The sequence below is a fragment of the Abramis brama genome, assembly GCF_963993115.1.
Source record: "Abramis brama genome assembly, chromosome: 22".
NCBI classification, from domain to species: Eukaryota; Metazoa; Chordata; class Actinopteri; order Cypriniformes; family Leuciscidae; genus Abramis; species Abramis brama.
The window spans coordinates 2033915-2060489 of record NC_139984.1 but is presented as its reverse complement, the minus strand read 5'-3'; the positions used below and the strand labels follow the sequence as shown (position 1 = coordinate 2060489).

Genomic DNA, 26575 nt, shown 5'->3' with positions numbered 1-26575 from the left:
GCCATCTGCCCTTTGAAGGGAATAGGGCATAGGGTGCTCATGACCTCAAGGCTAGATTATAGTAATGCTCTACTGGGTGGTTGCCCTGCACGCTTAATAAACAAACTACAGCTGGTCCGAAACGCAGCAGCTCGAGTTCTTACCAGAACCAGGAAGTATGACCATATTAGCCCAGTTCTGTCAACACTGCATTGGCTCCCTATTAAACATCGCATACATTTTAAAATATTGCTGATTACTTACAAAGCACTAAATGGTTTAGCTCTGCAGTACTTGAGCGAGCTCTTAACGCATTATAGTCCTTCACGTCTATTGCGATCTCAAAATTCCGGCCAGTTGATAATACCTAGAATATCAAAATCGACTGCTGGCGGGAGATCCTTTTCCTATTTAGCACCAAAACTCTGGAACAGTCTTCCTAACATTGTCCGGGAAGCAGACACACTCTGTCAGTTCAAAGCTAGACTAAAAACACATCTCTTTGACCTAGAATACACATAACACATTATAGACTTCTATAATTCAATGTTAGGCTGCATAGATTAGGTCAGCCGGAACCGGGAACACTTCCCATAAATCCTGATGTACTCGTTACATCATAAGAAGAATTTAACCCACATTAAGGGTTTTCTGTTAGAACGGTGTCGTGTTAGCGGCCCCTAAGTTAATAACTAATGATCGTTGCGATGCAAGTGAATCAATCAAACTAACTTTAGCTGGACAATAACTTTATTCTAGAGCTGCTGTAAAGCCTAAACAATCTCTGTTACTTAAATTTCCTATTATCACTGTAAAGCTGCTTTGAAACAATCTATATTGTTAAAAGCGCTATATAAATGAAGGTGACTTGGCTTGACTCACAAGCAATAACCACGTCCCAGCCGGGTTCGTCACTTATTTGGGTCCCCTGGAAACATTTCCGTTGTGTTCTGTACTATTTGCAGCGCATTTCTGTATTTGGTTGTGTTGTGAGTATTTAGAGCACACATGTGTTGTGAAACTGATGAAGATGTTTTCTTAGTTTGCGAGTGTTTTTCAATTTGCATGTGTTTTCTTCAGTTGCAGCGTGTTGAGCTCTCTCGGACATCGTATTAACCTCTTAAACATCAAGAATATCATTCTGCACAGGGAATCAAACAAACAAACAAAAACATAAAATGGGCTCCACAAATATTGGCACCCTTGGTAAAATGTTGTGTTTGCAATTTCTGCTCTTATGCCCGATACACACTGTCTTTCGTCTGGCTGTCCCAGATGAAAGATGACCAATCTTGGCAGTTTCTGTGGTCATGGCTCCTAAACGCTGGCCCTCCGTCGTACAGTTAGAGAGGTTCAAAGACGGCTGTGGTTGCAGTCTTGGGAATTTCATGCAGAAATTTAGCATGATCATCTCAGTGTGTTTGTGCTACGACCTACGTCTACTGACTAGCCAATTAAAATGCAACATGAAATGCCGTATTGATCAATGCGACATTAACTTAACTAAAACTGAAAACCATTACCTCAAGATCAGATTGCAAGATTGGCATGCCATGTTGGCCCCTGTTCTCTAGCCATGGCCATATTCTACTCTTTCACTTCCTCCTCTTTTTTCAGAGCACATAAAAAAACACAATTGCTAATTTCAGCCTGACGCAGTTTTCATTTTCACGTCCTGCGCCACGCTGTTTAAAAACCAAATGCATTTGCGCCCATCTGTGGCCCATGGGCTGCTGGTCTGAGAACGAGGTGTGTGTTCAGGCGCATTGTTGGCGCGTTGCTATTCTGAGGAACAGAAATAGACTGAGCATTGACCAACTGAAACCTGCTCTAAATGGCACAGTATTTTTTTTGTTATTTAAAGAGCGTGTTAGTAATATGAGCCTATAGGCGGGTCCACAACGCACACACACTCTGCTTATTACACACACTCAGCTTATTACACACACTCTGCTTATTACACGCAGCAGCACACAAACATGCCAGATGTGTACATAAAGATATGGTGGAATCCGGCTTGTTCCGTAGATGGTCTGAGGCTTTAACCCTGTGTTCAAACACACACACACACAGCGTTAACCTCATGCACAAACAGATCCGTTTCCTCTCTAGAGAAGCGTTCAGTTTTTCTGCTTGCAAATTCCCTCATGTAAATAGCGAATCCGCCATGGCGCGAGTGCAACTAGTATTTAAAGGGAATGTGAGATGAGACTCTGATTGGTTTATTGCACGTTACGCCCAAAACACACCCATTACTCATTAGGAGAATAGAGACAAAACACAACCATTACTTATTAAGAGAATAGAGACAAAACACAACCATTACTTATTAAGAGAATAGGGACAACCCTTTTAGACCATGCGCCGGGAGCGTCAACCATTTTTCCCGTTATTAAACTAGCAAAAGTGGATTCAGACTTGCGCCGTGCGCTTTAGACCATGCGCTTAGATCGTTAAAATAGGGCCCTTAATGTTTAATTTGTTTCTTTCAACTATTTCACTTTAATTCAAAGATTTTTTTGTGAATATTCTGAATGAAAGACTTTAAAATTTTCAAAAACAAATTTTCATAGTCAGTTTTGCTCATATTTTCAAGGGTTCCTATCTGCGGATCCCACTGTCCGGTGTCCTCAGGGTCCGTCAGCTAGAGGGAGCTCACCTGCTTCAGACAGATCCCGTAAGGAGCTGCTGAGCGCACTCCTCTTCAGTCCCTCGCCCATGGCGTACGAGTCGTCCAGGCTAGTGCGGCCCATGCTGCCGTTCCCCGTCTCTTTCTTCAGGCCAGACATGCTCTGAGACATGCTGGGCCGGACCACCCCTTTCTGCTTCTCCAGCTCCGCTGCAAACATCCAAACACACACATTTCATTCATATAGCACACACTTCCACTCGGACAACAAACTAGAGCGTTTGCTTTAGCGGACAGTCATACCTCATACTACTCTTCCATTACATAATAAAGCATAAAAATCTAAATGACCCTGGCATGTCCATCAGAAATGAAGGCGACAACAGCGAAGTTAATATGCAATCAAACGTTTGAACCGAAGCCAAGCGAGAAATTAGGATGAATGTAAAAATATCATGAATTGTGATCTGACTGATATTCACATGTGAAAGTGACCCAGACTGGAACGCAGTGGAACGAAGCCTCTGACCCTTACAATTAAACATGCAAATGACATTTAATATGATACTTTAAAAAATACTTTACAGCATTCCTGCAAAAACAGATTTATTTTATACTGTGGACAGGCTTATGTGAACTATGAGGATTTCTGAACGAGTTATTTTTGCAGTTTCTGCTCTCTTTAATCCTAACAACTCTAATTCTGCATCGGTTCCCACTCTCTGCATGATGCTCAGTGATGTCTGAATCCACACGGGCCGCTCACAAAACCTGGTCTGGAAAAGATGAGGATCGGGAAGAATAAAGGTCTGTTTACACTCTATCCGGTACTTTTCCATTTCCTGGACTTCAGCGATGGATTCTCGCAGGTCGCTGAGGAATTTCTTGCGGTCCTGAGGGTTGGGAGCATTGAAATTGATCAGGACTTTGAAGTCCGCACCTGGAATGGCTGAAGTCAGCCGGATACCATTCGGATAGACTGAGAAGAAGAAGAAAACGTCATTTTACTTCAGAAAAATTCATATTAAGTAATTAAATCCTATATTTATATGGATTCTTATAGTACACGCATGCAGCATTATGCAGGACTGAGAGTGCCATGAAATGAAGGAATCAAATATAATTATTTTTTATTAAGACAAAAACAAAAATGTCAATAAATCACTGAATTAAGCTACATAAATGCATCACATCACATATATGTGTCCATGCTGCGACTTTAAATAGAGTTTATCTATCTGTGATTTATTTGTATATTTACATGATTATTGCTGGTGAATTCCTGATTCCTTCATTTTTAAATGACACTAAAGAAAGACAAGTTTTTGTTTCATATTAATTTCTGATTGTGTACATATTTCTTACACTGGTTTTCAAAGAGCATCACTTGCATCCCGTACAAAGAGAAAGATTGCCTGAAACTATATGTCACTGAATTTTTCTTCTTTTGGAAGATCTTGGTAACCTGTCACAGAAAAGCAACACTCATAGTCAGCACATCTGCTGATATCTGTATATTAGAGAAAGTATGATGTGATGTCTTGTGTTGTGTGTAATGCTCTACTGGGTGGTTGCCCTGCACGCTTAATAAACAAACTACAGCTGGACCGAAACGCAGCAGCTCGAGTTCTTACTAGAACCAGGAAGTATGACCATATTAGCCCAGTTCTGTCAACACTGCATTGGCTCCCTATTAAACATTGTAAACATTTTAAAATATTGCTGATTACTTACAAAGCACTAAATGGTTTAGCTCCGCAGTACTTGAGCGAGCTCTTAACGCATTATAGTCCTTCATGTCTATTGCGATCTCAAAATTCCGGCCAGTTAATAATACCTAGAATATCAAAATCGACTGCTGGCGGGAGATCCTTTTCCTATTTAGCACCAAAACTCTGGAACAGTCTTCCTAACATTGTCCGGGAAGCAGACACACTCTGTCAGTTCAAAGCTAGACTAAAAACACATCTCTTTGACCTAGCATTCACATAATACATTATAGACTTCTATAATTCAATGTTAGGCTGCATAGATCAGGTCAGCTGGAACCGGGAACACTTCCCATAAATCCTGATGTACTCATTACATCATAAGAAGAATGGCATCTACGCTAATATTAGTCTCTCTGTTTATCCCGAGGTTTACCGCAGTCCGCCGGATCCAGGCCGTTTCCAGATCTGATGAAGGACCTGCGCCTGGACGCGACGACAGCGCAGTCCTGAAGTGTCAACTAGTCTCTCCCCTGTGAAGGCCTCCTTCCCTCCCTTTACCTCTGTATAGTTAAAGCGTTGTCGGGATAATTCCGGTTCGCGTGACTATGCAGAAGCGATAAAAATTCTGTATTATAAATTTTAAGGCCAGACAAGTAGTATGTTGAGGGTTGATTTGTAGGGAAGGACTACACGCCTGCGCACATATATTCAAACGTGCATACCTATAGACTGAACTCGTAATACGCATGTGCAAGCCATCGGCGTTCTCACGGGTTCGCGTTTTTGAAGTTTGCGCAGAGAGAACTTAAGAGTTTACTGTTAGAACGGTGTCGTGTTAGCGGCCCCTAAGTTAATAACTAATGATTGTTGCGACGGAAGTGAATCAATCAAACTAACTTTAGCTGGACAATAACTTTATTCTAGAGCTGCTGTAAAGCCAAAACAATTTCTGTTACTGTAATTTCCTATTATCACTGTAAAGCCGTATTGTTAAAAGCGCTATATGAATGAAGGTGACTGACTTGACTTGACGTGTGTTTGCGCGCTCTCACCACCAGCAGGTCATTGAACAGGAAGATCTCCCGCTGATGCTGCCCGAGTTTCTGCAGTCGGTTTGGATCCGGGACCTCGAACAGTCTGCAGTAGCACACGAGCCTGCGGTGAGCCTGAGACAGCACCTGACACACACACACACACACACACACGTCATGCTGGGAACGTTACACTCACGGCTGAGTGTTTTTATACTCAACTATGGTATTTTCTATGCTCTTACTGTAAATGCAACCCATAGACAAACTGTGTTTTTGCATTTTTAGACAGACATTAAGTATGTTTATTAAGCCATTCTTTTCATGAGGACTGTTGGCTACTCACCACAATGTAGCTAATTTCACGCACAGACACACACACACACACACACACACACACACACACACACACACACACAAACACACTCTCTCTCTCTCTCTCTAACACACACTGTGTGAAGTGAAGTATACTCACACATCCGAGGCCATGGTGATGCGATCCGATCTGTAATGCACAGGATATATGGGTGAATCATGCAATCCACTGTTGATGATTCAAAATTGTTGTATCAGAATTGTTGAGAAATGATAAGAGCTCTTAAACTACGCCTGACAGACTCTCATTATCTTCATTAATTACACGGGCAGTATCTGGGGAAGTCTCAGTATCAGCGTTTAGTAGAGTTTCATGGACCGGCTCGAGCTTACTTGCTTCTTGCCCACGATGAGCTTCTCCACCTTCTGCACCTGAGACACATGGTCATCGTTAGTTTTCAGCTCCTTCTTCTGGATCCGCTCGTAAATCCCAACCAGCATCTCCCGAGGGATGTCCTCTCCATCATCAACCCCTTTCAACACACACATGCAAGGCTATAACACACACTTCAGACTCTTCTGTGACCATGTATCAAGTCCAGCTGAGCTGAAGCCATGGACTCATCCTCGACGCCTGTGAACGTCAGCTCATTTAACACTAACACTCTACAATAAGGTTCATTAGTTAACTACTTCAGTTAACATGAACTAAGAATGAACAATACTTCTACAGCATATTAATCTTAGTTGATATTAATTTCAACATTTACTAAAACATTATTACAGTTTTTGCCCATTGCTTGAACACTATAGACCCATGCTTAGACTAAAGTAACACAACTTGAAGCTTTTGTTACCATACCTCAAACACATGTACCCATACCTTAAACAAAAGCGCTGCTTTGCACTCTAGTTGCAGTTCTGCAACACACTTACTCCTTTATGCAACACACTTGGTCCTGCATACTACACTCTATTTCATACATAAGACACTTCGTTCAAAAATGAAATCTCAGGGTGCCATTTGGAAAACACATGTATCCAAAATACAAAACACATCGGGTAATTGCAACCACTCAAATACACACCTGAAGACACTTACTTGCAAAACTGAACACCAATCAGCCAGCAACAAAAAGCCCTCAGTTTAGCCATTTCAAGAACTTTGCAAGCATGGATGGAGGGAGAGCAAGGAGGAGGAGGAGGAGGAGGAGGAGGATGGAGGGAGAGCAAGGAGGAGGAGGAGGAAGAGGAGGAGGACAAGATCAATGTCGAAGAGGCCATGCATGGACCCCTATTTCTGATGATATAAGAGCAACTTTGATGGACCATGTCATCAACCATGGCCTGACTATGAGGGAAGCTGGGCAGAGAGTCCACCCATATCTAAGCCGCTTCACAGTGGCATCTGTAATAAGAACATTCCGACTAGAAAACAGGTATGTCTTCACCTCTCTACCTTCTACTCTACTCAGATGGTATTTACAGCACTGTACTACAGTATATCACATTACCACATCACGTGTACAGGGTATTGCAGGGTGTTAATGCTCCTTTTGCAGCCAAAGTGGTAGTTTTTGTGAAACATACCATGATTACTTACAGTATATTGAGATGTTTCAGTACAGTGGATGATACAGTATATACAGTAAAGTACTGTAAGAAAAAGAAGCAAACCGATGACAATTTGTGGTTGTATTTCTCTAGAATGACTAGAAGACCTTCTGGGGGTGGACGCCAACGCCTGTTCACACAACAGCAGGAACTTGCCGTTGTGGACCTAGTGAGGGCAGACAATGCCATCCGTCTCCACCAGCTATGACAGAAAATACTTGCAGACAGGCAAGTGTTCAACAACATAAACCATGTGAGCATCACCACCATCAGACGCATCTTGGGAAAACACAACATCACCATGAAGCAGCTCTACAGGGTCCCATTGAGAGGAACAGTGTCAGGGTCAAAGGACTTCGAGCTGAATATGTACGGGTAAGTGTAACTGTCCTTTACATTTACAATACAGTATTGGTGAAATCCAGTAGCAGCTGAATATGTACCATATCAGTACCACATGGATCCATTGGGAGAGCTACACAGGTACCTGTGTGATGGGGTGAGGGTTCTGTATGTGTAGCACTGTAGTACAGTAATATGTTTGTTTTTTTTGTTACAGAGAATCTTGGCCATGGAGCTGCACAGCCTCAGGGTCGTAATGTAATTGGCCAAAGGGCAATTGTGCACGTCCCGGGGCAGCGTGGGGGAAATATCACATTGTGTGCCGCCATAAGCCTTCGAGGGCTTCTGCATCATCATGCAAAACTAGGTCCATACAATAGCCAACATATACTCACATTTCTAGATGCTCTCCATAATATAGTTGTACAGAACAGACCAGGGGCCTCATTTATAACCGTTGCGTACGCACAAAACAGGCCCTGAAAGAGGCGTACGCCACTGCACACGCATAAGTTGTGATTTATAAAAACAAACTTGACGGGAAAATTTGCGCACCTGCACGCAAACTCTGACCCATGCGTACGAACGTTTTGGAGATGGAGCAGTTTGGCGACACCGATGGTGAGCTGGAGATTAGTGTCTTTTTGGTCACTTTTAGACAGAAAATCTAAAGAAAATTAAACATATACAGAAAGATAATACAAATATAATTTCACTCACCAAGCCTGTCACTTGAAGCAAATATCCATCCCTTCTTAAATGTCCGCGCCAGCGAGCGCGCTGAGCCGTTTAGTGAAACTGACGCAAATAACAGTTTAAATAAATAAAATAATGATTTAAACTATGTTTTGCTTCTGATATAAACATTTAGATTAAATATGCCATTCAAATTATGGAGTTAAACACTTAAACATGAAATCATTACTGGGAAGTTACAACATTTTTATATTCAATCAATATAAATATTTGTTGTGGATGCGATGCTTTTGAACACTTTTCCTGTGGCGTGCTGTGTTTTAATGTTTTAATCACAGAGATAATTGCTTATCATGATAATACCAGATTGTCTGAGAAAATAGTTTCGTGTAAATAATGCCCAAGGTCTATCTGTTTCCATTAAAAATATAAATCAATTAAAAATACAATTCGGCCAGTGGAAACGATTGAGAAAAAACTTTCTCTGAAATGTATTTTACACTATTTGATTTATGTATTCTAAAACAAGGCAAGGATAGGCAACTACTTGATTTTTATTAATGTAATGTGTCTCGTACCGTTAAACGTCATCACGTGGATGAATAATCATATGCAAATGATATGCAGATGAGGATCTGCATAGTAAAACTGGGCGTTGTAAGCTCCATATATGGTTATTTCGGGGAGGAGACGCATGTGCGCACAATCTTCCGCTGACTGGGATTTATAAAGTGAATTCTGCGCAGGTTCTGGCGTACGAACAGTTTTATAAATCTGAATATTTTTTTGCGTACGCCATTTTTGGCTTTCGGGCGCATGTACACTTTTAGTAAGGATCCTACGCACAGTTTTATAAATGAGACCCCAGATCAGCCCAGGTTTGTGGTGGTATGGGATAATGTCAGTTTCCATCGGGCTGCTCTGGTCCAGGCCTGGTTCACCAACCACAATCAATTTGAAGTGGTATACTTGCCCCCTTACTCACCATTTTTAAACCCTGTAGAAGAATTATTTTCGGCTTGGAGATGGCGTGTATATGACCGCCAACCACATGCCCGCATGCCTCTTCTGCAGGCAATGGAACAGGCCTGCGGCGACATTCAGGTGACAGCAATCCATGGATGGTTTCGACATGCAAAGGGATATTTTCCCCGGTGCCTATAGTGGGAGAAGACATTGCTTGCGATGTCGATGAGGTCCTGTGGCCAGACCCCAACAGACGGTGGGATCCATGAGCCCACGTATGCACAATCGGCATGATTTTCTGTGTTTACAGTATAGTGTTTTTTCTATTATTATTATTTATTTTTTTGCTTTTTCTGAATTCATGTTACTGCAATGTACAGTGCTGCAATGTACAATATTGAGTAGGCCTATTTGCTTTTTTGGTTGTTTGAAAATGTGCCTCCTGAAAATATGCCTTCTGAATAAACAGTGAAAATCAAAGACTGCAGTGTTTTATATAAAGTAGACTAGTGTGTTCCCCCTGATCTGAAAGTGTATGCATATGATGCAAGTATGTGTCATTTTGTCATCAGAGTTACATTTTGACAAAGGAATGTTAGGTTTTGATAGCAGAGTTTAGGTTTTGATAGTAGAGTTTCAGTTTGACACAGATGTGAATGGTAAATTTCCCAGTGTTGTGTCATGTTTACTTGTGTGTAGAGTTTTGGCACAATGAGCGAAGTTTTGCAAAATGTGTTCAAGCAACAGGCAAAAACTGTAAAATCAAAGGTTGTATTTGTTAACATGAGTTAATGCACTGTGAACTAACATGAACAATGAATAGCTGTATTTTTATTAACATTAACAAAGATTAACTAATACTGTAACAAATGTATTGCTCATTGTTAGTTCATGTAAGTTAATACATTAACTAATGAACCTTGTAGTAAAGTGTTACCGAATTGAATAGAGTGAAAGCAACAGTGAGTTTCCATCCAAACCTCGCAGGTTCTTGACGAAGTCCTCGAGCTTCATCTTGCGCTCCAGCTTGACGTTGGGGCTGTACATGTCTGTGTTGAGGAGGATGATGGCGAATGCCAGGATGAAGATGGTGTCAGGGTTTCTGAACTGACGGACCACATCAGGGTTACAGATGCAGTAGCGCTGGCTAAACACACACACACACACACACACACACATCATTCCATCTCTGAATACAATCATCTTACTACAGTTAGTGTCATCTTTGGCTGCTTGATTATCTTCTTCACCTTGTTTATTTGTTGTTTCTAATGTACTTCAGAATTATGTCAGAGCTAAAAACGGCATGGATGAGTGTAGTAGATGTGTGTTTGGTGATGCGACAGCACCTGTAAGCCTCAATCAGGCGCTCCACCTTCTGTGCCTCTCCCTGAACACGGATCTGAGCCTGGAATTTCCTCAACGCTTCATCCAGCTCCATCCCTGAGAAATCCAGCTCATCCACCACACAGCTGACACAGACACACACTGTTCACATGCCACGTCTACACAAACCTGAGGCTTACAGCCAGTGGCATTTCTCAACACAGTATAAAATGAAAAACTGCATTCATCTAATAACACAATGGGTGTGTAGTGTGAAAACACTGCAAATACTTACTCTAAAACATCCCTGTTGAACTGTTTCTGCCGGTTCCCCAGGAACTCCCCGATCATCTGTCGACTCAAGCCTTTCCTCTGCAGGAAAAAGTGTGCGACTCCCACGGGAGTGTCTGGGATAAAGCCCCTCTCCGTCAGGTACTGCACTCCCTTCTCTGGCTTTCTGAAAGCAGAGGAGCAGCTCAAGTTAACGTCGTGTCCTTCTGGACACTCGCACTGCATCATCGCCGAGACCTGACATGCAGAAGGAAACAGAAATGCAGTTAAAAGAAAAATAGAAGAGCTAAAAGATATAGAAGAGCTAAAAGAGGTATAGAAGAGCTAAAAGAGATATAGAAGAGCTAAAAGAGGTATAGAAGAGCTAAAAGAGATATAGAAGAGCTAAAAGAGACATAGAAGAGCTAAATGAGGTATAGAAGAGCTAAAAGAGGTATAGAAGAGCTAAAAGATGTAGAAGAGCTAAAAGAGATATAGAGGAGCTAAAAGAGGTATAGAAGAGCTAAAAGAGGTATAGAAGAGCTAAAAGAGATATAGAAGAGCTAAAAGAGGTATAGAAGGGCTAAAAGAGGTATAGAAGAGCTAAAAGAGATATAGAACAGCTAAAAGAGATATAGAACAGCTAAAAGAGGTATAGAAGAGCTAAAAGAGATATAGAACAGCTAAAAGAGATATAGAACAGCTAAAAGAGATATAGAACAGCTAAAAGAGGTATAGAAGAGCTAAAAGATAAATAGAAGAGCTAAAAGAGATATAGAAGAGCTAAAAGAGGTATAGAAGAGCTAAACGAGATATAGAAGAGCTAAAAGAGAAATAGAGGAGCTAAAAGAGGTATAGAAGAGCTAAAAGAGGTATAGAAGAGCTAAAAGAGATATAGAAGAGCTAAAAGAGGTATAGAAGAGCTAAAAGAGGTATAGAAGAGCTAAAAGAGAAATAGAAGAGCTAAAAGAGATATAGAAGAGCTAAAAGAGATATAGAAGAGCTAAAAGAGGTATAGAAGAGCTAAAAGAGATATAGAAGAGCTAAAAGAGACATAGAAGAGCTAAATGAGGTATAGAAGAACTAAAAGAGGTATAGAAGAGCTAAAAGATGTAGAAGAGCTAAAAGAGATATAGAGGAGCTAAAAGAGGTATAGAAGAGCTAAAAGAGGTATAGAAGAGCTAAAAGAGATATAGAAGAGCTAAAAGAGGTATAGAAGGGCTAAAAGAGGTATAGAAGAGCTAAAAGAGATATAGAACAGCTAAAAGAGGTATAGAAGAGCTAAAAGAGATATAGAACAGCTAAAAGAGATATAGAACAGCTAAAAGAGATATAGAACAGCTAAAAGAGGTATAGAAGAGCTAAAAGATAAATAGAAGAGCTAAAAGAGATATAGAAGAGCTAAAAGAGGTATAGAAGAGCTAAACGAGATATAGAAGAGCTAAAAGAGAAATAGAGGAGCTAAAAGAGGTATAGAAGAGCTAAAAGAGGTATAGAAGAGCTAAAAGAGATATAGAAGAGCTAAAAGAGGTATAGAAGAGCTAAAAGAGGTATAGAAGAGCTAAAAGAGAAATTGAAGAGCTAAAAGAGATATAGAAGAGCTAAAAGAGATATAGAAGAGCTAAAAGAGAAATAGAAGATCTAAAAGAGGTATAGAAGAGCTAAACGAGATATAGAAGAGCTAAAAGAGAAATAGAAGAGCTAAACGAGATATAGAAGAGCTAAGAGATATAGAAGAGCTAAAAGAGAAATAGAAGAGCTAAAAGAGATATAGAAGAGCTAAAAGAGATATAGAAGAGCAAAAAAGAGATATAGAAGAGCTAAAAGAGGTATAGAAGAGCTAAAAGAGATATAGAAGAGCAAAAAAGAGATATAGAAGAGCTAAAAGAGGTATAGAAGAGCTAAAAGAGATATAAAAGAGATACAGAAGAGCTAAAAGAGATATAAAAGAGATATAGAAGAGCTAAAAGAGAAATAGAAGAGCTAAAAGAGGTATAGAAGAGCTAAAAGAGATATAGAAGAGCTAAAAGAGAAATAGAAGAGCTAAAAGAGGTATAGAAGAGCTAAAAGAGATATAGAAGAGCTAAAAGAGGTATATAAGAACTAAAAGAGGTATAGAAGAGCTAAAAGAGGTATAGAAGAGCTAAAAGAGAAATAGAAGAGCTAAAAGAGATATAGAAGAACTAAAAGAGATATAGAAGAGCTAAGAGGTATAGAAGAGCTAAAAGAGAAATAGAAGAGCTAGAAGAGCTAAAAGAGAAATAGAAGAGCTAAAAGAGAAATAGAAGAGCAGAAAGAGATATAGAAGAACTAAAAGAGGTATAGAAGAGCTAAAAGAGATAGAATAGCTCTTTGTGTGAAAGAAGCAGAATAATATCCTCCTGAGAACCAGAAAAAAAAGTTGTTGTTCTTTTGTGAGAACAGTTACATGTTGTCTGCGTATTCTCCTTGTTTAATAAATAGTATTTGGATTCATCTTTGACTCGTGCATGTTCATACATTGCGCTTGCAAAGATTATTATTTATGTTAAGTCATTTTGTTTCCACATTGCTTGAAAGGTAAGATTTATCACATATGTATTTTTATTATAGAAATACATCATAGCAGGGGTTTTCAAACTGAGGTCCGGGGACCCACAGCGGGCTGAGGGAACTTCTTAAATAAAAAATAAATAAAAAATAGATTACAATAGTAAATAAATAATAAATAATACATCTAGCAGTACAGTACTATAACGAGTAGAAAAAGAAACATAATAATGTCATTTGATAGAAACAAAAATATTTCCAAATAATATTTTAGACATAAAAGTGTAAATTGGGTCTTTTACGCCTTTTAAATGTTAGGATGGGGTTCCCTCACACAAGGAGGATCATACTTGAGGGTCTTTGGCATCTAAAAGATTGAAAAACCCTGCATTATAGCATAGAAAACATCCTGTTGCAAAAAAAACAAATGTGTGAAGGCAGATCCACGATGTGTGAGATAAGAATAAAATACACATAATATTGTGCACAATCTGTCTTGCCTCATCAATAGGGCACGCATGCGCTGAACACCTCTGAAGTAAACTAAGAGAATAAGTTGCTATGTTTACTTACATAACCTCAGCTTTCGGTTCCAAAAATGAAGGTAACTTTCAGGATATTCACTTATTTACCCATACCCGCGTATGTGACATAACCTGTTTTCTGGAATACTCCCTTGAGCCCAAAGCTGAATGTATTTTCCCATGTTTTTTCCTCTGTACAGATGTCAACGTTATGACAATATTTCCCATTCACACGGATCCGCGAAAACGACTAAAAACACTGTATTATGCATGCCAGACAAGTAATTGGCAATGTCACTTTGTAGAGACATACGCATTCATACGCACATGCCTATAGATTAAACACGTAATACGCATGTGTGCCATCATTGTTTTCACAGATTTGCGTTTTTGATGTTTACACAGAGATGCTAATGGTATCGTTTTCAAAATTCATTCAAAAACTTGCACTTTGAATTCAATTTCAAAGTTTGCGTTCTCCCACCAAAACGCCGTTGTCGTGTAATAGTCCAGTCATTTTATGAAAAAAGGTAGAACAAATTGCACCAGAAGCAAACTCAACTGATTTTGTATCCTCAATATGTCCTGAGTAAGGAAAAAAAAAAGCCCCGAAGAATCCCATTAGGGGGAAGTTTCGAAAAAGACCCAAATATAGCCTATTCATTCTTTTGGATAGGGTAAAAATGTTAACCTTTAGATATCACCATGAAAATTACTGTGTTGATTACTTACATCAAGACAAAAAAAAATGTATTACAAGTTTTTTTAAATTGTTTGTTAACATGGACAAACGGTGCATGATCTAATTACGTATGTGCTCATTTGCATAAATACCACAACAGGTCTAAACATTGGGTATAGCCAGGTGAACATGTCTTGTTGAATCTTGACATATAACAGTAAAATACTTGATGTTAAAGGGGCATTATGCAAGTCTGAGTGTTTTTTCTCTACGAGCTCCCCCTAGTGTCTGGTAGTATAATGCTTTCAAACACTCTGTCGTAAAAACGAACTGTTGTCCCTCCCCCCTTGCCACGAGCAACCCAGCTGATCAGCTGTCAACCCAGCTGAGCAGAGGAACCGGCTATTTCAAAACCAGTTATGTCTACCGAGGCAAGTAAAGCAATACTTTCTTTCCAACTGATGGCGATTTTTTTATTTATTGTGTTGTCATGCATATTAGTATTTTTACCGGGAACGAACGATATGAACAAGGCGAACTACTGCTTTCGTGTTTGTTTGTTTGTTTGTTTTTGGGAGAATGGGCATGAGCATAAAAAAAATATATATATCGGAGGCTAATATTTGTCTAAAGTTATATTATCAAGGTCTATAAGTTCATCTGGTAGAATGATGGTTTACCTTTGCTTGTCTAAGAAAACATCAGAACGTTTTTTCTAGCTCGATCATGATATGTGCAACATTTTGCGCGTCTGATATTGCCTACTATCAGACGCGTTGACTTAGTGACATAAAATAAAAGTGTAAGTTACACAAATAAAACCGACAGAGGAACAGCCACACAACTACAGAAATCAAACGTGTTTGCTAATGACAATGCCTAACATCAAAGTTATAGTATCTAGCGTAATGTTACTAGTAAGCCCCTAACAGACAGCGATCATAATAAAAACCTTTACAGACAATAGCAAACATCCTGAGGTCGCAATTACTTGAAATTTAAATATTAAACACAGTTTATTCCAAAGATACTTAACTTACAAGTGCAACAGCAGGATCAGCATCCGTTTTGCAGGCTTCTGTTTCTCTCAGTTCTCACCATTCTGAAAAAGCCGGTCCGATATATTTACTCGAGTCTGACTTCTTGCTCGGTCAGTCTCCCGTTTCCTCTTTCGTTGGTCCTCCGACAAAGATTTCCTAGCTTTCTGCTTCTTTTTTACAGGCTCAGCCTCAGCCATAACTCAATCTATCGTTGCCCTTTGCTTATAGCTAGCCCGCCGGTGTTTGAATAGGGGCGTGTACGTGTGCAGTGCCGTCAAGCAATTCGTTACATCGCGAGACCTGATATCACGCGATACTTCCTGACACCGACCCGCGTCCCAAAGTTGCAAGTGAGTTTTTTCCGCTCTCGGGCACCAGGGGGGTGCGAAACCACCACCATTCAACCCGAAATGAGTAATATAACCATTCCACTGACTCCGAAGCTGTTCAGTTAAGGTTAAAAAGTTACCTAGTGTCCCTTTAAGGTCTGAATGGAACCCATTTAGGCTACCCATGAACATTAATACATAGAGGCAGGAAGAAGTACTTTAGAAACCAGCCTTTATTAATTATTATTATTGCAGAGATGGGGTTTGGGGCTGGGTCTGTGGGACTGTTTCTGGGGATTCACTTTTTATTTTACTTACCTTTTGTCTTCTGCATTCTCCTTACCATTGTCTCCTGTTCTTCCCTCAGACTCGTCCCCCAGAAACAGTCCCACAGACTCAGCCCCAAACCCAGTCTCTTAAAAATTAATAAAGGCTGGTTTCTAAAGTACTTCTTCCTGCCTCTAGGTATTAATGCTTATGGGTAGCCTGTTCCATTCAGACCTAAACATCAAGTATTTACTGTTATTTATCAACAAGATTCAACAAGACATTTTCACCTGGCTATACCCAATGTTTAGATCTGTTGTGATATTTATGCAAATTTACATAATTAGATTATCACCGTTTGTCCATGTTAACAAACAATTTAAAAATAACTTGTAATACATTTTTTGTTTGTCTTGATGTAAGTAATCAACTCAGTAATTTTAATGGTGATACCTAAAGGTTAATTTTTTTTACTCTTTTCACGTAAGAAAAAGAATGAATGAATGAATGATATGTTTCAATGTATGAATAGTTTATATTTGGGTCTTTTTCTAATCTTTCCCCTAATGGGATTCTTCGGGGCTTTTTTTTCCTTACTCAGGACATATTGAGGATACAAAATCAGTTGAGTTTGCTTCTGTTGCAATTATATATTAATATATATATTATTATTATTACAATGACAGAACTCAGCCCATTCACACAGAAATAATATGCACCTCAAACCAGAGGTTCCCTTCATACCCAGTTCTTCTGGTGATGAAATGTGTATTTTGTGTAAATATTATGTCATTGAAATACATACTTATTGAAGAGGTTGAGGCCGATGCGGTATTGTCTCTTCCGCATGAGGTCGCTGCTGAACGCCGGAGAGTCCCAGCTGTTGCGAGTGTCTTTGTGGTAGGTCTGCTTGCTGAGACTATCTCGAGATGAGGATTCTGAGTTTATTGTGTCAATGGAATTTGAATTGCTGTTGAGACTGTCGTTGTCTCCATCTGAAAAGTCTGATTCTGTCTTGCTCTGCCGGTTGCCGTTGGTGGGAAGGTGGCTCTCCACCCGCCGGTGTCTAAGGGGCTCTTCGTCTTGAGAAAGCAAGGGAACTCTGGGAGGTAGTCCATGTGAGATGTTTTCTGGACTGGCCTGTGGTCCTGCTACGGTTCGTTCGTGGTTATTTTGTGGCTGGCCCAAGCCATGGCTTGTGTCTGCTGAGCTGTCACTGGGAGGCTCAATGGTCAACAGGGGTAAGTCCATACAGAGCTGCGGCCCCTGGCACTCGAGGGACGGAGGGCTCCTGTAGCTAGTGTCCCTGTCCTCCTTGTCCTCCTTGGCCCCCATGGACCAGTACTCCTGCGAGGAGCCGCCGGACTGCTCAGACTGGGTGCTGGAGGGCTGATCAGCGGAGCAGGGAGGCTGGACCAGTGGAGAGAGCTCCTCTTCATCGATGAAGAGTGTCACGTCACAGATCTCATCCAGCTTGTGCTGCTCATCAGGCTGAGGGAGCTCATCTTCCTGGCGCAGACCAATTGCTTGTTCAGGCTGGACCTCCTCTTTGCATAGACTACGGCAGTTCAGTGCATCGTCAATTGACTCTGCCAACGACTTTACTTGCCTTGAGAAAGTGTCCTCTAGCTCTGTGATTGTGTCTGTTAAATCGTTTTGAGGTTCTGGGGCCTCCAGGATAACAGGAACCATCTCTCCGGCTTGTGCCATGGCTCCTGCTTGGCTGGTCTCCTCCAGGAGAGACATTTGCTTCCCCTCAAAAACAGAGCCGTGGACTTTCTCGGCTCCTTCAAAGGAAAACTGCATCCTCATGTTGGACAAAAGAATCCTGCGGGACATGCGGTTCTCCGACATACAACTCCGGAGGCGTTCAAAGTTCTTGTTCATTTGGTGTCGGCGGAAAGCTGTCTGGATGGTGCGTGCAGCATGGCAGGTTATGAAACGGCCCCCGTATTTCCGCTCAAGCATTTCCACCTGGGAAAACCAGGAAATATACCTTTTAGATGGTATCACAACAAAGCGATTAGGGTTAATTAGGGTGTACAACACACATAAACAATAGTGTTTAGAGTTAAACAAGATGAAGCCAGTTCGAAACACAACATTAGTGATACTCATGACTGCGGAAACTACAAAATGCAGTATATCTGGTCCAGTCCTAATTAGCCATGACACTGTACCTTCTTGTCCTGCAGGTCTGTGGAGAGCTCATAGCTTTCAGAGAGGGAGCGTGAGCGTTTGATGGCCTCCTCCTCGGCCTGCTTGCGGAGGATGGACTGAGAGTGTTGTAGTTTGGGTCGCTGAGGGCGCTGTGGGCCCGGCTGGACGCTGTGGCTGGACACTGAGCCCTCGGACTGCTCAGGACTCAAGGAAGAGCTGTGCGGGACAGGGCCACGGCCATATCCTACGCTGGAGTCCAAGGAAGGGCCAGGCTCACTGTTTTGAATATTCCCCTCCACACTAGACAAGACAGGAAAACAAGACATGTAATACACAGTGACACAATGGTACAATGGGTTTCAATTACTAACAAGGTTTGCAAGGTTCTCATGTTTGCAAACTTTCTGCTGGCTTCAGAGCATGTGCTTATTTATGCAAAAAACATTTTTCTCTGGTAACACTTTATTTACGAAAGACCACTTTTGACATTCTACTAACTTTGCAACTACATGTCAATAACAGTCATTAGAGTATTAGTAGACTGTCTGCTTAATATCTGCTAACTCTTTATTTTGATGCTCCAGCAAACATTCTACTGACTATGCAAGTACTTATTCTAACCCCAACCCTAAGAGCTACCCCTAACCTAACAGTCTACTAATACTCTAATGAGAGCTAGTTGACATGTAGTTGCAAAGCTACTTAAAGTTAGAAGAATGTCTAAAGTGGACAATCAAAATAATGTGTACCCTTCTTTCCAACCCTTTCTAATGTTGACGAATCCATCCAAGTGTACAGTCATTCGCAGATCTCCATGTCAGTGCTTCCCAAACCTGTTCCTAGAGGCACACCAACTGCACACATCTTCAAACTCTCACCTGACTGAACTCATCAGCTCATTAGAATAGACTTCAAGACCTGAAACTGATGGGTCAAATAAGGGAGATATCCTAAATGTGTGCTGTTGGTGTGGCTGCAGGAACAGGGTTGGCAAACACTGCTCTGTGCTCTCTAAACATGCACTCGTACCCAAGATCTTCAAGTTAAACCAAGTGTCTCATTCCAAGTACCAGCTGAGATATAAAAATATACTAAATATACTTAACTTCTGTGACTGCATTTTCATGCTGAACCTTTCCCCGAGGCCATTCACACTAAACCTGTTTTGGTTTAAACCAGAAACATCCGTCTAGCGTTAACAATGTAAACGCAGCGTAGTGTAAAGCAAGATCAGCTTCAGTGATGTCACACCTGTCAGATCAATCGGTGGCACCATGCAACTATTCCATCAAAATTAAAAGGTAGTTAGAGAAATCATGCTGTTTAATGCCTCACTGATCAGTTTCTGATGGTTTGCATTCAACACTTGTGAGATTATTGCTGATTACTTATTAATAATAAGTCTTGATTTCCGCTCTGTTAACGTTTGAACAGCACATAAGGAATGCATCAATATTATTATTGCTCACACTTGGTCCTGCACTGTTTGTCCCAGAGGCCTGGAGGACAACACAAATCATGCAGCTTGTGAAGGAGAGCTGTGTTCCCTTTCAAAGCAATCAGACAAAACAATGGGCTTCAGTTGAGTAATGGACAAACCAAAATATCAGAGCGATAGTCTAGCTTGGGTCTATATGCATTTGATCCAGTAAGCAACTACTTAATAACCTCCCAGAATGCTCTAGCCACCAAAAGGGAACCTAGCAACAACTTAGCATTGTGTTGACGAGTTTGCACAGGTACAAGTAGTTTTTTGGTGGAAATGTATAATAAGTTCACATCAATATCCAACAACTGAGGGGGAAAAGTAAGAATATATAAATGGATCAATTAAAACATCCTTCTAATATCCTTCAATCCTTCTTAAAGTATCCCAGAGAACAACTGAAACAAACATTTATGGTAAAATTACATTTTGTTTAGAGGCCTAACCAGAACGGATTCGTTCAAATTCTATTAAATCTATTGAAGTGATCCAGTTTTCTGATGCTCTGCACATCTATCCAGCACAAGTAACAGCAGACCCGTTTACACTGCAAGTCAGCCATGTGTCCTACAGTATATAACATGATTTTAGATCTTCCATATTTACATGAACATTACTCACTAACTCTTACTCTCTGCAGTTTTTCGATGTGAATGTCGTCCAAAGAAAGATCTCCTGCCAAAGAAGTCCAGTTTCTTCTGCTTATCTGCCATTATGAGCCGCAAGTTCAAAGGTCAGCTCAGTTTCCCGAACATAGCCAAAGTCTGCTCAGATGAAACCAATCATTTACAAACCAGCACATCAGGCTTGACGGTAGAGCTACAAACTCGCTTGCATGAAAATCGATTGTTCAAATCATGTAGAAATAAACTTCCTTCAACAGCTTCCTCCTTCAGGTCTGCAGTGCCGTCATGCCTGCAGTCACATGCAGCTCTGAGCAAACAACAGTAAACAGACAGCAGAGGCGGACCTAATGTAAACCAAGCACACCTTTTTATGCAATCAAGTGGAATACAGTGGACTGTATGCACAGCTATTGTGAAGTACTGACATTAGGCTGTTCTAGCTAATCAAAAGACACACTAGTGGTACTTCATCCTTAAATATAGCCTTCAGACTTCCTTAGCTTTAAGTTACAATCATCTTTGATTACAAGCCTTTTACACATCTTCAGTTTAATATTTTGTTGATCAGTTTAACAGAATGGTACCAAGCTAAATAAATGGCTTCCATAAACATACTGGTAGCCTAAGAATAGCGTTAGTAAGTAGTGGTGGTGTTGAAATATCAATGCTGGCTATCAGACTCCACCTTTCAATACCTCATACAACCCATGTCAATACAAGTGCGGTGCAGGATTGTTTATTCCTAAGTATGATGTATGTCAGCATATTATAAAAGGACAACAGGGTGAGGATTTCAGTGACCAAGACAGCAGGACTAGTGCCACGTCCACAAATACACACTTACATGTCCACACGTACAGTACATGCAGTCATGGCGAAACTCACAGTTCTTGCATAATATCTCTAGAGAAGAATCTCACGCACCATCTGTCCTGCAAGCACTGCCACGTTCCTCTCGCGCGGGCGGCGAGTCTAGCTAGCACAAATGCCAGCGCTCAGTGTGGAAAGCATGTCATGTGAGTGAGGGTGAGATGAGGAACAACAGTGCATTTACTGATGATGATTTCTATCGTATAAGAGATGACTGTAACATGTAACATGTAAAGGATAACGATGCAGATTCCAAAGTATTATTAAGGGGAATTTAGTTGATAATTTAGCTGTTTTAAATTACACAAATGACCACAGACCCTGTCATTCGTTGACCAACTTGTGTCAGCAATTGCTGCGACAAAGCAACTGGATGCCATTCATTTTCAGCGAGAGCGGGTCCAGTGTTTGGTGACACGTGTGACACATCCTCGATCCTCATCTGAGCAATCTGTGTCGAGATTACGGGACAGCTCCCATTTTCTCAAAGTAGTTTCTTATCATTTGTATCAAAATTAGCTGGAGAAACTCTATGGCCATTATGTGTATCATATTTTAAAGGGTTAGTTCACCCAAAAATGAAAATTCTGTCATTAATTATTCACCCTCATGTCGTTCGAAACCCGTAAGACCTTCGTTCATCTTCAGAACACAAATTAAGATATTTTTGATGAAATCTGACACTTTCTGATCCCTCCATAGACAGCAACGTCATTGACACTTTCAAGGCCCAGAAAGGTAGTAAAGACACCGTTAAAATAGTCCATGTGACTACAGTTGTTCAGCCTTAAAGGGATGGTTCGGAGTAAGATCAACCTAGGGTCCTTTGCACCATGACCTCGAGGTCGGCTCGAGGTCATGGTGCAAAGGACCCTAGGTTGATCTTACACCGAACCATCCCTTTAAGGTTATGAAGCGACGAGAATACTTTTTGTGCGCAATAGGGCTGCCCCCTAATAGTTGGCTAACCGTTAGTCGACTAGAAGAGGCTTGGTGGACTAAGATTTTATTAGTCGGTTAGTCCTAGGCAAAAAAACTCCACAGAAAGTGTTGAAATCACGCAGGCTGTGACTAACAGATCGTTAACAGCTGGAAATCCAAACATTCGCCTATCGTTCATCGACCTCAAAGATGGCTTATCACTTGAAACATGTAAGTAGCAGCAACTGTACAAGTCCACTCGCTCTAATGTTAACCTAAATGTGGCTAAATTGGGGATAATCCAAGTGTTTGTGTGGAGAGCGCGCGCTTACATGACATTCAGGCGCCGGTGCATCACTTGCATTTAAAATACTCCATCATTTTTGGTCATACAGGTAAGAGTAATGCAAACATAACTCACAATAACAACAAAACGTTGTGCTTTTGTAAAATTATGGTGCTTTCTGCCGTCTCGGTCTTGAACTTGAGCGCATCACACAAATGAACTGAAACTCAGAGGAGAGAACACAGAAGCCGAACAGGTGTGGCACTACAACAGGCCGAGAGTCTACAGCTTATGTGGACTTACTGCACTGAAAATGTTCAGCTGGCTTAATCAAATTTTATGAACTGAATGTTTTTTACATTTGCGCTTTAGTTGTTGAACCAACTAAAAATGTTCAATGCAACAATCAACACATCATTTTTAATTTTGACCTCCACATAGAAGGCCTTTAAATGCATTAGTGTCGGTTTTGGTATGGATTGCATTTTTATCTAGTTATAAGGGGAACAACAGTGAACTTCAAAGTGCAAGACAAGTGTGTTGCTGCTTAAACTGCTCATTCAGCATGCAGAGTCACTCAGTGTGGAATAGTGAATAAACTAAATGACTTTGGTCCTCTGATAGATGGTAAAGTGCGACACCTGTGCGGTTGCTTTGCCATTTCTTACCATCACAATATATTTCTTTATGGCAAGAACTGGTGTTTTAGTGATATTATGAACATTACATTCAGGGATATTCAGAATGTGAAATATTGCTAAATGTAAAGGCCACCAAACACATGTCGCACTTTACCATGTACCAGGGGACCCGTGTCCTCTTGTGTGGTGAGATCACTGTAACATGCACACGCTGCTGCTGCTTGAGTCAGCATGTACACTGTAACCTGTGTGGAAATGGGCATGGAATGGTGAAAAAAGGTCACATCTAAATGAACTGATCTTGTTCAAGACAAAAATATCAGTGAACCAACCTACATCTCTTTAAGGAAACAGTAGTCTGTGTATGTGTGTGCGTGTACGTGTGCGTGCGTGAGTGTGTGTGTGTGCGTGCGTGCGTGTGTGTGTGCGTGTGTGTGTCCGCGCGTGTGTGTGTGTGTGTGTGTGCTAAAGAGTGAATGACTCTTCAGTAAAGTCATTCCCCATCACAGGCCACAGTAAGAAGGAACAGCTGTTGTGTGATTGAGGGGAAAATGAAGAACAGTGTGAGATGACATCATTTCCTCTTCAGGTTTTCATTACGGTACACAGACCAAAGACCTACAGTCTGAGTCGAGTTTCTGACAGTAAATCAAGAGTGGCCACCATAAACACTAGATGCTTTCCACCAGAAAACAGTTCCAGTGTCTTGAATATTATAAAAGTGAACTTGTACCCAATCCAAAATACCAACAAAGTAATGGTTTAGAATTTGGCATTTTTTGTTTTTGTCAATAGTCCATTCAAGGAAATGTTCTTTTTGAGTCTCACATGAGCATCCAGACTGAATGTAATAAACTGTGTGTGTGTGTGTGTGTGTGTACCTGGTAAACCCTTCTTTATGGGGACCAAATGTCTCCACAACGACAGTAATACCAGTCATCTTTGGTCCCCATGAGGAAAACAGCTTATAAATCACACCGATGATGTTTCTTTACAGTGTAAAAATGCAGAAAGTTTTCTGTGATGGGTGTGTGTGTGTGTGTGTGTGTGTGTGTGTGTGTGTGTGTGTGTGTGTGTGAAACATCCCCGCTGGGTGTCTGACAAATAGCAGGAGGATTCCTGCATTCCAAGTGAATAAAGGTGGATGAGAAAAGGGGCAGGAAAAATCTTTGGGAGTTTTGGTAATGAAGAGCAGATTTCAGCCGTGTGTGTGTGTGTGCATGTGTGTATGTGTGTGTGTGTGTGTGTGTGTGCATGCCGGTTGTCTCAAGTGGATTTCCATATGTGCCTACAACACGCCACAGACCAGATGACCCATTTGCAGTTTTACTGTAGACGACATAAGAATGAACCAGAATCAAACACAACATCACATTTAATACACACAAAGGCCCCAAAAACTATTTGGATACTTTAGCCACAAAGCCACATTTAAAAGTCAAGTGAATTAGATAACTAGAATAAATGCAAATTGGTTTGTTATTTAAAGAAAGAACAAAATAAATAATTGTGACCAGTGTTGGGGAAAGTTACTTTTAAAAGTAATACATTACAATATTGCATTACTCCCTAAAGAAAGTAACTAACTGTGTTACTTTTTATGGAAAGGAATGTAATATGTTACTTCTGCATTACTTCTTCTCACCTGGGCTGGGTTTGCTGGCTTGTTTGTTTTAAAAAAAGTTGTATTTTGTCCAATGCAAAAACCCTTTCACACCAGAAGTGAAGTGAATCATTATTTAACATATCTAACTACTGCAGGTTTGAATACTGCATATTCTGAGTTTGCCTTTGACAGTTTTTATTCATTTTGAGAAACACTGAATCTGTTTTTGTGTGTATGATTATGTACCATAGTGTTGTAACCCAACTATAGCTACGTTTCAGTCAGACTGAATTCATGACTTCACTGAATCTGAGTGTGACATGAACGCTGATAAATGATCAGGTTGATGTGCGCGTTTATATGTCGTAAGCTTCAAATCGGACTTGATGTTTTTGCCATGCACACACTGCACAGATACTCAGAGTCTCGCACTGTGTGCGCATGATAACCACTCTTCTACACCGCTGCTGTTCTGTCTCAGATTTATCATCTAATTAGAGACGAAGAGCACATGAACAGTTGTGCTGTGCTGCTTATATTTATCAAGTAGTAAAAAAAGACCCTTCCTGGACCCAAACGTGTGTGTGTGGATGAGAGTCCGAAACGAGGACTCGAGGGGTGTTGTCCTGCTCCTCTTCACACACTTGATGACACGACAGTCACATCATACGTCATCACCTCATCTAAACTTCACTGCACATGCACAGTACTTTCCAGAACCAGTTTCCAATGCGCTCGAGTGTTTACACTTCCTCTGGATCGGATTAGAAAAGGTTTAAACCACCCCTTACAATCAGATTTGGCCAATTCATTCTGGTTACATGCGAGTCTTTTATTCCGACTGTGCTACTAGTCTGATTTCCATCAGATTATTAAAGAAACACGCCGACTTTTTGGGACTTTATCTTGTTCACCGTATCCCCCAGAGTTAGATAAGTCCATACACACCCTCTTCATCTCCGTGCGTGCCGTAACTCTGTCTGACGCACCCACAGCTAGCATAGCTTAGCACAAAGACTGGAGGTAAATGGCTCCAGCTAGCATACTGCTCCCAATAAGTGACAAAATAACACCAACATTTTCCTATTTACATGTTGTGATTTGTATAGTCACAGCCTGTACAAATAACAAGGTCACATGAGACACAGCCATCTTCTAACCGTATACACACTGGGAACTATATTCTCAGAGGGCGAAGCACTGCTACTTTACCTCCAGTCTTTGTGCTAAGCTAGGCTAGCGGTGGGAGCGTCAGACAGAGTTACGGCACGCACGGAGATGAGAAGGGTGTGTATGGACTTATCTAACTCTGGGGGATACGGTGAATAAGCTGAAGTCCCAAAAAGTCGGCGTGTTCCTTTAAGGTCCATGTAAACGCAGACACTGACTGTGACACTGTGTTTTGTCAGACACTAGTCAGAACTGCAGCTGTGTTGTGGTGAACTCTGTAGTGTGTGAACGGACTGATCTGCTAGACACCGGTGGCTTAAAGTCAGTGCAAGAGTGATTTTGAAAAGTGAAGTCTTCTGAGAAAACCTCTAGCAGAATTAGTTTACGGATGCCACTTACTTTGGTATTTTGTTTTTTAATGCAATAACATTTGGGCATTTAAAGTGCAACTTAAATGTTGTAATACTCTGAAGCCTCTACTGTGTATAAGACCTCTTGCAGTTGATCACTGAGTTACTGGAAGACACAATCTCTGGCAATCAGAAGAATCACACAGAC

At 40.8% G+C, this 26575-nt stretch overlaps 1 protein-coding gene across 4 annotated transcripts in view; it reads right to left on the bottom strand.

Annotated features, from left to right (window-relative positions):
• The window catches only part of LOC311073380 (IQ motif and SEC7 domain-containing protein 1-like), a 69556-nt gene that overhangs the window by 12185 nt on the left and 30796 nt on the right, over positions 1-26575 (bottom strand). For 2 of the 4 annotated variants that reach the window (XM_084099102.1, XM_084099101.1), the window contains exons 2-12: positions 18432-18711; positions 17057-18225; positions 10906-11067; positions 10634-10756; positions 10265-10431; positions 6060-6199; positions 5827-5856; positions 5373-5498; positions 3974-4073; positions 3426-3587; positions 2639-2818 (exon numbers count right to left, since the gene is read on the bottom strand). In XM_084099102.1, the coding sequence (XP_083955228.1) occupies positions 2639-2818; positions 3426-3587; positions 3974-4073; positions 5373-5498; positions 5827-5856; positions 6060-6199; positions 10265-10431; positions 10634-10756; positions 10906-11067; positions 17057-18225; positions 18432-18711 (2639 nt within the window). Of the gene's footprint in view, positions 1-2638; positions 2819-3425; positions 3588-3973; positions 4074-5372; positions 5499-5826; positions 5857-6059; positions 6200-10264; positions 10432-10633; positions 10757-10905; positions 11068-17056; positions 18226-18431; positions 18712-20518; positions 20833-26575 lie in introns of those variants that run through there. The other 2 variants (XM_084099100.1, XM_084099103.1) reach the window with 2 other exon arrangements.